Source organism: Patiria miniata, unplaced genomic scaffold (assembly GCF_015706575.1).
Source record: "Patiria miniata isolate m_02_andy unplaced genomic scaffold, ASM1570657v1 HiC_scaffold_28, whole genome shotgun sequence".
Taxonomy (NCBI): Eukaryota; Metazoa; Echinodermata; class Asteroidea; order Valvatida; family Asterinidae; genus Patiria; species Patiria miniata.
In genome coordinates, this window is record NW_024037067.1 from 4,339,224 (window position 1) to 4,352,662 (window position 13,439).

The 13,439-nt window shown below is 40.8% G+C and overlaps 1 protein-coding gene across 1 annotated transcript in view; it reads right to left on the bottom strand.

Moving 5' to 3' along the window:
• Positions 1-13,439, bottom strand: part of LOC119734957 (NADPH:adrenodoxin oxidoreductase, mitochondrial-like) — an 85,709-nt gene that overhangs the window by 41,066 nt on the left and 31,204 nt on the right. The window contains exon 9 of the mRNA XM_038208613.1: positions 10,284-10,455. Within this exon, the coding sequence (XP_038064541.1) occupies positions 10,284-10,455 (172 nt within the window). The remainder of the gene's footprint in view (positions 1-10,283; positions 10,456-13,439) is intronic.

The following is a 13,439-nucleotide window of genomic DNA, read 5'->3' on the forward strand; positions in this document are numbered from 1 at the left end:
TCACGAGTAATATCTTTGCGAGTACTTGAGTAGAAAAATCCACTACTCGCCCAGGCCTACTCTGCACTGCAACTTACTACCAGATGTTTTCAGAATATGTCACAGCTAAGGTATTAACTGCGACAACCAACAAAAAATTGCTCACTTTCTTTGAAGCTAATGTACACTGATTCATTTTAGGGAGAGGGGATCCCACTTTGCAGACCAATTAGCGATGTAAATTGTTTTGACACTCTTTACCGTCCGCTCTACCTCGCACAACAATCTGTTATTGAAGAGAGTTACTGCAGTCTGAGCCCCTATGGAAGAAATATAAGTCAGTGCGGTAACTTGCCCATAAATGATTGATCATGTAACGCCTGCCGGATTACATGCATCTCTGGGCATTGCGACTGAAGCACTTTTATATTTCCTTTGAAAAAAAAAAGGGGCACGGACACTCCGTTGCCATTTCAGTGAGAACAGCAAATGGTTTTTAGAAGCGTCTGAGGAGGTTCGGTGTGCATGTGGCGGATAAGAAATAAAGTAATGTCAGACTGATAACATCATGCATGCAAACACGCGGCTTAGACTGCCCGGGAGACACCATGCAATATGAATGTTTAATGGTTAAAAAAGGGGGAAACTTAAAGATTCGGTTCTTTTGACGACATTCCACTCCTAAGGTAAAATGGCAGTTGACTTACATGCATCTGTTGCAAAGTGCTTGTTAATTTGTCGTCTTGGTGAACCATGTTAGTTCATGGCCATGGGGGACATCGCAGGTGTCTTCACGTGCATACCAATTGGTGCACGTATGGAACCTGAATTATCTTGTTTTTTTGGGGTGAAATCCTTGGCTCTATACAACAGAGACAAGAGTATCAACAAGGAGCATTCTACTGGTAGACTTACATCTATTGTAAAATTGAAGCTAGTCTTGGTTCTAAGATGTCCTTAGCAGTGCGATGTTAAGTCACGCCCTGTTGCAATGCAAAATTCCCAAGACGTTCTTTGCGTGCGGTTTGCAACCAAGTGGTTCGTGAATTGGAGCATGCTTGCTGCTGCGCGGCACAAAGGCTGTACCGTCTATCACAAACTATGCCGCTAAGAACGTCTTGCACAATGACTAAACTCAAGCTGGTACATATAAATGGCATATAAAGTCCACAAATACAACATAATATCTCTGAAGTGTAATATGATTTAAACACATACCAGGGTCACGGCTTAAGTGGACTCATGTATGTTGGCCTGATGTTTGAGGTAAAAAGTGCAAAAACCTGTGGTGCCAACAATGACATCTTAATTTGTCGGCCATGCATTATCACAGCCTAGGGCGCGAACTAGTTAACAAAACTTGAGTAACCGTCGCTTCCTTCCTTGTAGTCAGGTCAATCACAAGCTACAAAAGTAACAGGGGACGGACAATGAAAAGGAATACCCTCATCATGGTACATTTGAACAACTTGTCACTGCACCTGAGACTGGTTGTCTCGATCTCGATGGTTGTTACGATTGACTTGTGAAACTCTGACTGTCCTCTTGGCCAATAAAAGGACAGAGTTAGGAACACAACTTGATGTGCGTATGTAATTGGTCTTAAATCCACTGGCCATCTGCATTTCATGCACCTGTAGACACAAGTAGCTCCACTAAAGCACTTTAAAATTGACCACAACTGTTCAAGTTTCCATCATCGCTCAAGCAGAAATGGGATTTGAAACCACCCACGGAGTCCTGATCAATCTGATCCTCATACAGTGGGAGTAGAAAGTACCGTCAAAATGATAACATCAAGCATAATAAAAACCACTCTCGCAGGGGTTTGGATACAAATACCTATGATCAATGTAAAGCTGGATATCGGATTAAGGCAAATGTCATCCGTGGAGACAGTGCACTTTGTAAACTGTCACATTATTGCAAGGACTACATAACAGATGGTTTTCAGAGTCTATAGATATGGAGCAAGTCAAACTTCAGACTAAATTCCAGACTTTTGTCGGGAATAAATTCTCACAAAAATGTCTTACGTTTTTTTTTTGCAAACTACTTCCTATAAAATTGCTTAGAAATCTGGGAACAAAAAACAAAAGAGGGCGCGAGGCTAGAAATATCTGTCAGCGACCCGTACCCATCGAGCGAGGCCGGAAATAAGGGGTGTGCTGACCAAGGGAATGATGGCTTCAACCTGCCTGGCTTGAGGTCAAGTGAAAAGTAATCCTGTGCCTCGTTCCGTTCTTGTCAAAATATTCCCGGCGTGAACTTGTTAAGGGTCAATATTAATTTCTTGTCAGAGAAGCTGAATAGTAGCAATTTTCTTTTGTTTGCTGAATATGACCAGAAATGAAAAACTCTCTTACAAGTACGTAACAACTCAGTCAGTCTTGTTCATTTTGGAAGGGAGTAAGGTTGGGGTAGTAGTTTGTTCCCCATCTTCCACCTCTGTGACCAAGGTTTAAGTCCTCCACAGGTAGAAGAGGGTTCCTAGGATTTCTGTGGAATATCCCTCCAAGGTTATCCTTCCCTCTCTAAAATCGAACATTTCGTCACCGACACCACGAAGTAACACTCTACCGTGTTAAAGCATATTTTTTTCGATTTTCAGTTTTTTGGATTTTTAAACATTATTCATCAAGGCCTACCATTGCACGAAGTTTCAAAGCTTCAAGAGCTTTACTTTAATAATTACGCTAAGTATCCATGGCAACTTTTGCGCAAAAGTGACAATTTTCGTTTTCACGAAGTAACACTCAAGTTCCATTTTCCATTGCAATGCATGGCGCGCACTCTGCTCATAAGTGAGCAAAAACGTTTTCACGAAGTAACACTCTTCTTGTAACAAGTTGTATGAGCGCGCGCGCGCTGACCTGAAGTTGCACTTTCCTCGTGTTAAATACATTGAAGAGTGTTACTTCGTGAAACCGAAAATTTACAGTTTCGCAGCTTTTTCGGTTTCACGAACTAACACTCATCTTTTTTCTCTTATTTCTTGTTTATTTAATACACAAACGAGTGAAAAACAGCAGATTTAATAAATTCAATTCATCAAGTGTCCACAACGAGAAACCCAACTGAAAATACTCTGTCGTTTTGACGCAAAGTGATGTTTTAGAAGGCGTTCAACTTTAGTTGCCGTTTTCTCCGATTGCTAGTTTTTACTGGTATGTAGATGGGTGTTACTTCGTGGTGTCGGTGACGATTTTTTCCATCATTATCTCCTCTTAAGGTTTCTTGTGGTTTCCAATTGCACAATGTCTTTGCACTTTAAACCACCCCTTGGTTTTATAAGCTGTCAGAATTATACTATAAAGCTAAATAATATTCTTCATAGGGCAAGGACGCTAAGCATCTGTGTGCTCAGTGCACTTGAGTGCACAAGTTACTTTTCGCACTTTGCGTTCATGGTCACTGTTGTGTTAACTGCACTGTCTTTTAACGACACATGTGAGACACACACATGTGCATGACCTGAATGCTCATCAAGCTGCATATTACTTGAGTTGATGCACCGTGTTTACGCATCATTAAAACTGTTGGACTATTATTAGACAAGAGTTTAATGTATTTGTATTTACAGGTTCCTGGCCACTTGGTACGGCTAAATGGTCTTTATGGGTAAATGTACTTGTGACAGAGTTCCATGCACTTTTTCATATTTGAATCAATGGTAACTGATTCCAGATCAAAGTAGTACTTTCTACTTACAATTTTGCAAAATTCTGCAATGTGTGGATATTTGAGTCAACTCAAGTCAAATTAAACCAACAATGGCATTTTTTTCACTGTTTTCTTCCCTTGCGATCTTACTTTTGATTTTACTTGTGACTGACTTGATCAGCTCTGCAACCAACATCACTGAATTGTGATCACTTTGTGCAAATGAGCAATAAAATGCCAGGTTCTTCAGTTCCCTCTCAAGAAACGCCACTGTACTGGTATCTTGTGGTAAAGTCTAGTTTGACTCTTACGAACTTAATGTTCTTAATAACTTGACGTTCTTAACCAGTTCGCACCGGAGGCCATGATAACACGCACTGGCTGTTTTTGTGCACAGGCACGGCTGACGGATTAAGACGTCAAGATTACCTCGACTCGCCTCCAGGTGACGTCTAAACATATGCTAATCCCTCATGCCTTTTGTACACACACACAAAGTCTGTGTGGTCTGTGGAGGTGGACCATGTGTGCTGACCATTGTGCATGGCCTATTGTTGTACAATTTATGCACCAGTGCACACCCCGGAGTAATGAAACATATGAGGTTTTGGCAAGAAATATCGTACAAATACTTTTGAAATCACTCTTGCATATCATAATTTGCGGTGTTTGGCAGTATATCAGAAGTTGGCAGGGGAATTTTGCCTTTTTAAAATTTCGAAATTTTCGGCAAAAATATGCGCAAAGTGGTTAAGAACTTCACTTTTTAAGAACTTGATGTTCTTCAAAAACAACATTATGACGTTCTTAAGATCTTGACGTTCTTAAGAACTTGATGTTCTTAAGAACTTGACTTCTTAAGAACTTGACTTCTTAAGAACCTGAATAAATTCAAGTTCTGAATAAATTCAAGTTCTTGAGAATTTGCTGCCCAATAATGTAATACATGTTGACGAACTCAGTGTGCGAAGTTGCTGGCATATATGTATGCTCCATACCTTTACAAAAAGTTCCTATATATTCACCAAACTGCTTTAGAAAACTTTTCATAGAGAATATTCCGTTCACTGTTCCTCGATTTTTGTTACAATCACATGTTTCTTCTGCTCATTCGTTTTTCAGCATCAATACTCTTCTCCGATAACTTTGGTTACCGGTTTTCTTTCAACACGGTAACACAGGCAACCATTCACGGTATTTTCTCCACGGGGTTCACTTGATCTACCAATCCCGGCAAATTTTACCACGGGTACGCTTAAATTTCACAGCTTTGTTTCCAATCCACATTTGATAGTTCATTTTTTTTAACCCGAGGATGAAATTAGAGCCACCGGAGGTTAGGCGTTAATGAATTTCTTTTGACAGATGCACGAGTTCCAATAACATTGCGCATCAAAGATCGCATTGAATCTTGACAAATCCGGTGTTTGCCTTGCGCAGCGCATTGACGGATTTTTGTAACCCGGAATCGCTCGCAGCTTTTTCTTCCAGGTATCAAGTTGTATGCCGACGCCTATCGGTGTTTTATCTTCAAAAGCGGGACTGCAGTGTCGATTGCACTGCGGCTGATGCTAAAATAGTGCACCACCTTTTCAAAGTCTTATCTTCAGACAAAGGGATGGATACCGCTATAGTAGGACACAGACATTTGGAAGATACACCAGTGACGGCAAAAGCCGAATACACATTGTACCTCCTTGAGAGCAATTCTTGAACACCAATGGCATAGACGCTTCATCTGATTTAAAAACCTTCTGTTTATCTTAGAGATCTCAGTTCCAAAGTAACTAACTACAAGTCCAACAATAAGCCAGTTTGGTATTCAAACTGCTCATATGCACCCATTTTGTGATGTGGAGTGTGCCACTAGGGGATATATCAACAGCTTATGGACACGAGTCATTGATGATTTACATGTATACTAGCAGTGTGCCACGGATCCGTGTACCTGATTGCCCAACAACTGATTTCAGGAACTGGTTCCAGATTATGGGATCGGGTACCTGTCATGGGCGTCGCGAGGGGGGGGGGGCAAGGGAAAAGAAAAAAAAAAGAAAAAAAAAAAAGGAAGAAAAAAGAAAAGAGAAAAAAGAAAAGAAAAAGAGGCGCGAAGTCATAATGGTGTAAATTCAATGGGTTGGGGGGGGGCAAAATGTCCCTGCCCCCCCTCTAAAACTGATAAATCGAGAATATGTTGAGAAATACAAGAATTTTTTGGGAAAAATATGTTTTGCCCCCCCCCTCTAGAAAAAATCCTGGCGACGCCTATGGTACCCATAATCAACTTGACAAATTATTTAGTAACTTCTCTGACAATGAAAAAGAAAGGATTCGATGTCATTTGAAGGGAATTTTCAAAATGAAAACCAGTCTACATGGAAAAACAAAACTTTGAGAATGACCTTCTTTCAATATTTTTCTTTGAAATGACAGCATGCCCGAAAAAATAATTTCACAGGGAGTTTGCCATTACTATCTTTAAACCAAGTATGCTTTTCAACAATAATTTGGTTACTTTTTGGATAGCTGCAAATGATGAACTCTACCTTTAAAAAACAATCGTGAGATCTTAATTGGCATGCACAGCCTGAAATACCATGGCTTAAGGTTCAATCCTTAGGTACATACATGTACACACATACATCCGCAATCTGAGCGAATGTATTCAGTTAAATGGGTTAAACCCCCTTCTCCGGTCAAGACGAAATCCCTGCAGAGGTAAGGCAAGGATACCAAGCATGCAATTCTGATTTTCTGCAAGATTGCCATAGGCCCGTGAACTCTCAGATCTTTCCAGTAGGAATTGAGCCAATTCACTGAGCATACTCCAATTATTCATGCGCCTAGAGCAAAGTACATACATGTACTCCACCACTGCACTTAGGCCTCCCCCAAGCTGGCAAGATTTCCCTTCGAATGACAGGATGCATGTTACAAATGTGTGTGTACAATGTACACTCGTGTAAACGTTGTTCAGTCTCAATGCTTTATACCAAGTCATTCAAAGTGTTCTTACTTCTAATCTGGTCTGTATGTTTGGAAATATGAGGTCACAAGACAAAGGTACCTTTTTTAAAGGTGGTCAAGCAGGCAAGAAGAATAACAGGTACCGGTACAGATCAGAGCTGTGTAGTCCAGAGACACTGTACTATGACCTAGTGTGTCGTAAAGTTTACCTGATTTTGTCCGACCTATCTCATCCGTTGTATCCTAAGTTTTTAATGAGAAACAGGGGTGGTCGTCTCCTGCAGCCGAGAATTAGAACTCAACATTACAAGAACTATATTGTCACTATATTCTACATTTTGCATAAATGTATACAGATCACAATCGTAACAGGACACAAAGTACAAGCCCGATTAAACCTAAAACACTACATCCCAACATCTTTTCCCTTTCACAGTTAATTAAGAGCCGTTTCATTTTGCCAACAGATTGTACAAACGACTCCACTGGGGATTGGCATGAGTGGGCAAATCGCCGGCCGATTGGAATAATCAACAAACCGCCACCCTCCAAGCGTGATGGATTGTTTGTATAAGGCTCGGACAGTTTGGAGTGTTCGTGTCATACCACACTCCAGCACTTGATGGCTTTCAACTGGTTAAACTCTCGCACGGTCAGCGCGCGCCATGAGCGAAACTGTTATCGTGGGAAATAAAAAAAAAAAATCACTCGTTTCAATTTGTCAATGACCTGTTATCGGTGACAGTATCTTGCAATGGATTAGAAAGGATCTGATACACGTAAATGGGAAAGAAATGACGTGTTAGTTTACGTATACTGCACTTTGGGCTATTTTAAGGAATAAAGATGATATATCAGATAGTGACTTGGGATCTTTCAGCACGAAAATAGAGTTATTGGCATACACATTGACTCTAGCCCCATTCAGCGATTTACTAGGAACCTTCCTCAATCTTTCAAGATCCAATACCATAACTCAACACCCAAACTGTTGGACTCTGATTATGGTGGTATACCCATGTACAGCTTAATCAGTTTACTACTAGTGCAGTACTCACTCCAACAGAATCATTACAAAAGGGTTGGGGATAGTTAGGGTTAACGTACGTGTTCATTCAACCGATAATTTCTTTTTTTATGAGAAGTGTTTTAACCCTAAAGGGGCCGGGTTATTTTGACCATCTCTCAGGGGGGGGGGGGGGGCAGATTCCGCCCCCCCCCTAAGATCTCGGCCATCGAGTGACGAACAATTTTGAAACTCAGCAAATGCATAGAGCAACTCTTCCTAAACATGCCCAAGAAATTTCATGACTATAGGTCAAAGGGTTTTGGAATTATGGCTAATTAATTATTCATATGTATGAATGGCAATTCTGCTCGGTGTACACGACGTATATGTGAAAATTCAGTTTTCACGGCGCGTAGCGCCGGAAAATTTTTCGCTACGTGCCAACCCGTGGTCCGATTTTTATGTTTTTGGTATCAAAAGATGCGCAAAGCTCGAGGCTAAAAAGTCATAAGAGCTCGGGTCGTGAAAATTTTTTTTTTAGAAGCTATCGCGGAAAATGTTGAGGGGGGGGGGCGGATTCCGCCCCCCGGCCCCTTTAGGGTTAACTGAAACTAGAATGGTAATGAGTTACATGAACATTTCATATAATGTCAGTGAGCGTGCTTCTCCTCATCTCCCAGATTTATCAGTATGTACCAGCCACAAAAAATAAGACTGACTGAGCAAACTGCAAAGACATGATCAAAAGGATATGAAGAGGCGGTGAATGAAAGCCGGAAATAAAGCATTTCAACATCACACACTCCCTAACATAATACATTGCGTCATACACCCATAGGCCACTCTACACAGGAAATACAAAAAAAAAGGTTTCGACATCCGTGTGAAGTCAAAGTTTTGAGTTGTACGGCAGAACACAAAAAAACGAAGAGAGGTTTCGGAGAGCGTTACACGTGTAGCTCGACTAGCCGTGCCTTTGGCAGAGCTTTCCGTGAAGAAAAGAGACGGTAGGAGGAGCTGGCTCGCGCTGCGCAAACAACAGGATTAACTTCATAATCCGCCGCCACAGGCAACAGGCATCCAGCTCCTAGTCTGGATCATCCAATGCACTGTCACGAGTCTAGTGTCTAAATCCTATTTCACTCAATCGACGCATTTGCCTGTGCAACTGAATTAGGTGCCCACGCGTACATGCCTCACATTTGTGCAGCGTTCTCATTTTTTTCTCTCTCTCTTTTTTTTTTTCTCTCCCTTTCAAATCGCTTTTTGTGTGAAAATCCAATTTTTCCGCGTTGATAATCCTTTAATTTATAATCTGATGCCGGAGATTTCTACACCCAACACTATGGGGACAAACCGTAAAGCAAAAACTATTATCAATATGATATTAAAAAAGACTGCATGACTTAACATAAATACGGATGCGAGGGTTAACTCAACCGGTTTAAACTCTTAAAGCTTAAAACCCATTCCGAAAAAAATGTTTACTGTCTGAGGGATGACGACTTTATTTGTTTTGCACAAGGACAGTGAAAAATAAGTTTAGTGACCTAAAGTAAAGTGCACACACACTGGATTACATGTAAGTGCATGTTTGTAGCAGTCAATAAAGGTGCGAAAATTACTGATATGATTGAGGGTTTTTAGAATGGTTGTCAATAAAGCGTCGTAATTGGTTGCAAAATGCAAATATTGGCAAATGGTCAGCACTGAACATAATTATACGCAGCATTTTGGCGAACATTCGGTTTGAGAATTGATTTTGTGCACCCTTGTACTGATTTTTCTAAACGCTTGATATTGACGTGAGCAATGTAGATTCATGTGGCATGTGCAATCAGTGAAACGCACCTGTCTTTACTTGATTGGTAGACTTGAAGCGGCATCTTCTCTGATGAGTGATCATTTTTCAGGTTAATCGATTGTTATGTTCATGTTGCTGGCCTAACAAGTTCGATCGGATCTCGGAAGCTGCGGGACAACGAATGCGTGTTCATGCATCACGTGATTGTGTCATGTAATTTCTGGAAGGAGTAGTGTTTGGAGTAAAAAAAAAAATCAGTTTTTGACCCCAGTGACCCCATGATGAACTTTGACCCCAGTTTGGAGATGTGACTGGGCTACTGATACTTTTGATAAATATGGTTGGAATTGGTCAAAATATGTAGGAGCAATAGACAATGTCAACGTTTGTTACTAACTAACGGACTAACGGAGAGACATGATGATTTGTTGAGCTGCAATCCCGCAGCTAAAAATATGGGCATGATCACTGGCGTGCATGCGAAGGTGCATGTGGGTTTATGGCTTCTGCCTAGCACTCAATAGACAAAGAAAATTGAGTTGGTCAAATGCCGGTACGGTGTTCCAGAGGCTGCAGGTTGAAAACTCGCTCTCATAACTAACTTTGTTGAACTTTTATTAATTAAACGGGTATCTACTGGTAGTACCAGTGTAAACACTCATGTTAATTTACTTAAAAAATTTACAAGAAGTTTGGTACACATGCAAAAAAGGTAAATCCCATTTTCTGGATATTGTCCAGAAACTGTGACAATTCACATGCACTGCTGATGGCTATCAAGTTTACACAAAATCACGCAATTTCAAAGAATACCTTAAATGACTGCCATCTAAAAGAGTTGCTACATACCGGTATACCTACCTTTCACTTCACTAGCCCTCCCTGCACTGTGGCGTATAACCCCACGTTGCTCATCAAACGGCACAGTGGGATCAATGCTGAGGCTCTTGTAGCCAATACTGCGCAGCACCAGACTACAAGGTATATCTTCGGTTTCTCCTGTCGGCACGGCTTCCTCTTTACCATTCACCACCTGTTCGGAATAAAAAATGTATAAAAATAAACCTTTTCAACTCAGCGCACTGCAGTGGTGTGAGTGGTAAAAATACCGAGTGGTAAAACACCAAGTGCCTTTATGCAGTACTCATAAATACCTAAGACAGTTTAGCCATTCCTACTGGACAAGAGCCTGTCACGTGGCCCATTTTAAACAGATGATAAAGACCGGCTGGCTAGTCTTTTACACTTTTCCAGTGTCTCATGAAATTTGGGCTCCTAGGAAATCTGGTGCCTTTTATTGTTTTATTGGTTGAACGTTCGCCACCCTCACATACAGTACACACGTAGGCATGGGCAACAGTGACTCAGCTTTTCATAGTCCTAAATTCACAACACACTGGCACAGCTGCATTCTGTGGCACATCGCGCAGTACACGCGATGTGCGCACTAATCTTTAATATAAGGAGTTGCTTCTACTCCCGAGACCGGACATATACGTGTACCATTATATAGCCAGAGGGGTGTCCCCGAAAAACATAAAGTAAACTCGTTGAACAAAATCGTTAGAAATTTATAAATTTGGACTTATTTGATTTTTGGACCGAAAAGTTGAATTTTTTTAACCAACAAGGTCAGCCTCCAGACTCCAACTTACACACAGTGTTAAACACCGGCCAAGCACACATTTATTCCCTTATTGTATTCATGTGCATCAAAAGTCCTCATAAGACCATCACAAGTCATCCAGGTCTCAAGTCAAGTCACAAGCTATTCAAATAATCTGTAACAAAGGCATTCCTTGGTATTTATTCATCCCCCTTTAATTGAGACTGGACTTGTGTTTTGATTGGTCTTGCGATGGGCTCAACTACAATATAACACTGCATTCTTTAGTGTGACTATCAGCATTGAAATTGATGTGATCATGTCCTTTTCCGAGTTCCGCCAGACAGATAATTTGGTTAAGAAGGAATTGAGTATAGACATCTAGGATGTGCAGTTTGAGTATTAAGGCTGTTAGTTATGAACAGGAATTGAGATTTTGGCAAAAAGCAATACCAAAATCAGGTGTTGCAACAGAACTCAGACTCGAGTCTTGGGTCTGAATCTTTTCATACACTTCTACAACCGTTTGATCTAAGATGCAAAAGCTACCTGACGCCCAAAATTCCTCCTCCGACTTTGAGTGACTGAGATACAGATAATCTACTTGATATCTGATGCTGTGAGCAAGTCATAATATCATTAAACAAATACTGAACTGAAGGAACAATACTCTAAATTACGTTGATTTTGGCTACAGCTAACGGGGAAAGGACTTCCTTTTCATTAAATTTAGGCTTGTCTCCACAAACAGCCCTCAGGGGAATTTGACAGATGGATTTTGGTAAACTTATATGGGGAATAACACCGTGTACATTTTAGTGGATTACATTTTGTGTTTTTTAGTTCTTGATGTGGAATTTCTGACAGCGCCTCGGGCGATGACTCGTTTTCCCTTCCGTGGGACATTCTTTGGTTTCAGGAGATCCCGAAATGGCAACATTCTACTATTTCTATGCACCTCTTGTGTTACTTTGCGTTAAGCCGTGACTTCTTAACTCTTCATACTAACTATCCTTACTGTATTTCTTTCCGGGGGTAAGCGAGCCAGTTTTCAAAACAGCTCAATGTTTAGTTTCAATTCAAATTGATGTAAAAATAACTCATGTGTAGCGATAATGTAGCACCTTCAAAAAGTTATCAAATCATTCCTTATGCTTTCAAACAAAACACAACCATGGTCCAAAAGTTGGCAAGCTGGGAATGTTGAAGTCAAAGCCCTCAAAGTTCAAGCCCAGGTCATCCAGTTTGAAGTCACTTTGACAACTTCCTCTAACATTGTTGAACTCCTATTTCTTATGGTATTTGAGCTGTAAATTGGACTTGGATGGATTGGACTACAACTCGGGGCACTGCATGCAACTTGGGAGTAACTAAACAAGAGGAAACTCCGATCTTTACAAGACTTCGTCCAGTGTTTTCCAATTTTTAATGGCTAAAGTGTGAAGTGAAAAACAAGGAAATCAGGTGATCCAAGGAAAGGTTACATGCTTGATCTAAGAAGAGAAAACAAAAATCAAAAACATTGGAAATTGGTGGAAATTCTTTGATTGACCCTCCCTCTCTGGCTGGCAATTTCAGGATTGACTGGCTGTGATCGTTATGAAACCTGATACAGCTATGCTTTGACAGTAGGAGATTGATAAGCCAGCTGTGCCTAGCAGTCACCTGCTTTTGTCTGTTGATGGAAATTGACTGTCACAGTGCCCACAAGGAATATGATCTGACTGTTGGTGACTAGCCTATGTAAAAGGCATGGCAGGAGAACAGGATTGACATTTTGACTGTCTGTGACTGATCAAACAAAAGGAGGGCTTGAAGCAGTCTTCAATCTTCAGTTGCTGTTAGGCCACAAAAAAAAATAAGTCGGTCTCTGGTCAGCGCGCGCGTCGATTTAATCATGCGCGTCAATCTTTTTTTTTTTCCAAAATGTTCCGCGGTAGCTCCAACAGCGCCCTCTATTGCCGCACCTCCTCAATTTTTTTTCCACCAAAGAGCACCAAGGAATGGGAAATTGCACCAAGGCAAATGATCGAGAGCACCAAGGCAAATTATGGAAGACACCAATGTACATGAGGACACCAAATAGCAAAATAGTACCCCACTTTGTCTGTACAATCCAAGCTTGGAGAAAAAAAAAAAGCAAAAAAAAAAAAAGCCGCGTCCCCGCGTCAATTCCGGAACTTTGGTCTGACCAGAGACCGAATATTTTTTTTTTTTGGCCTTAGATATGATATTTTTAGATTCGTCAACGAGTCATTTATAGATCTGACTTCTCCACGACAAAAACCTAGGACACTGCTGATAATATTTTTCGAGCTTACATGTAAGCAGTGTGCATACATGCACATGCAGGAATGGAGGCATACTGTAGGCATGGGTTAGGGTTAAATTCCTTTTTCCTCTATCTTGCA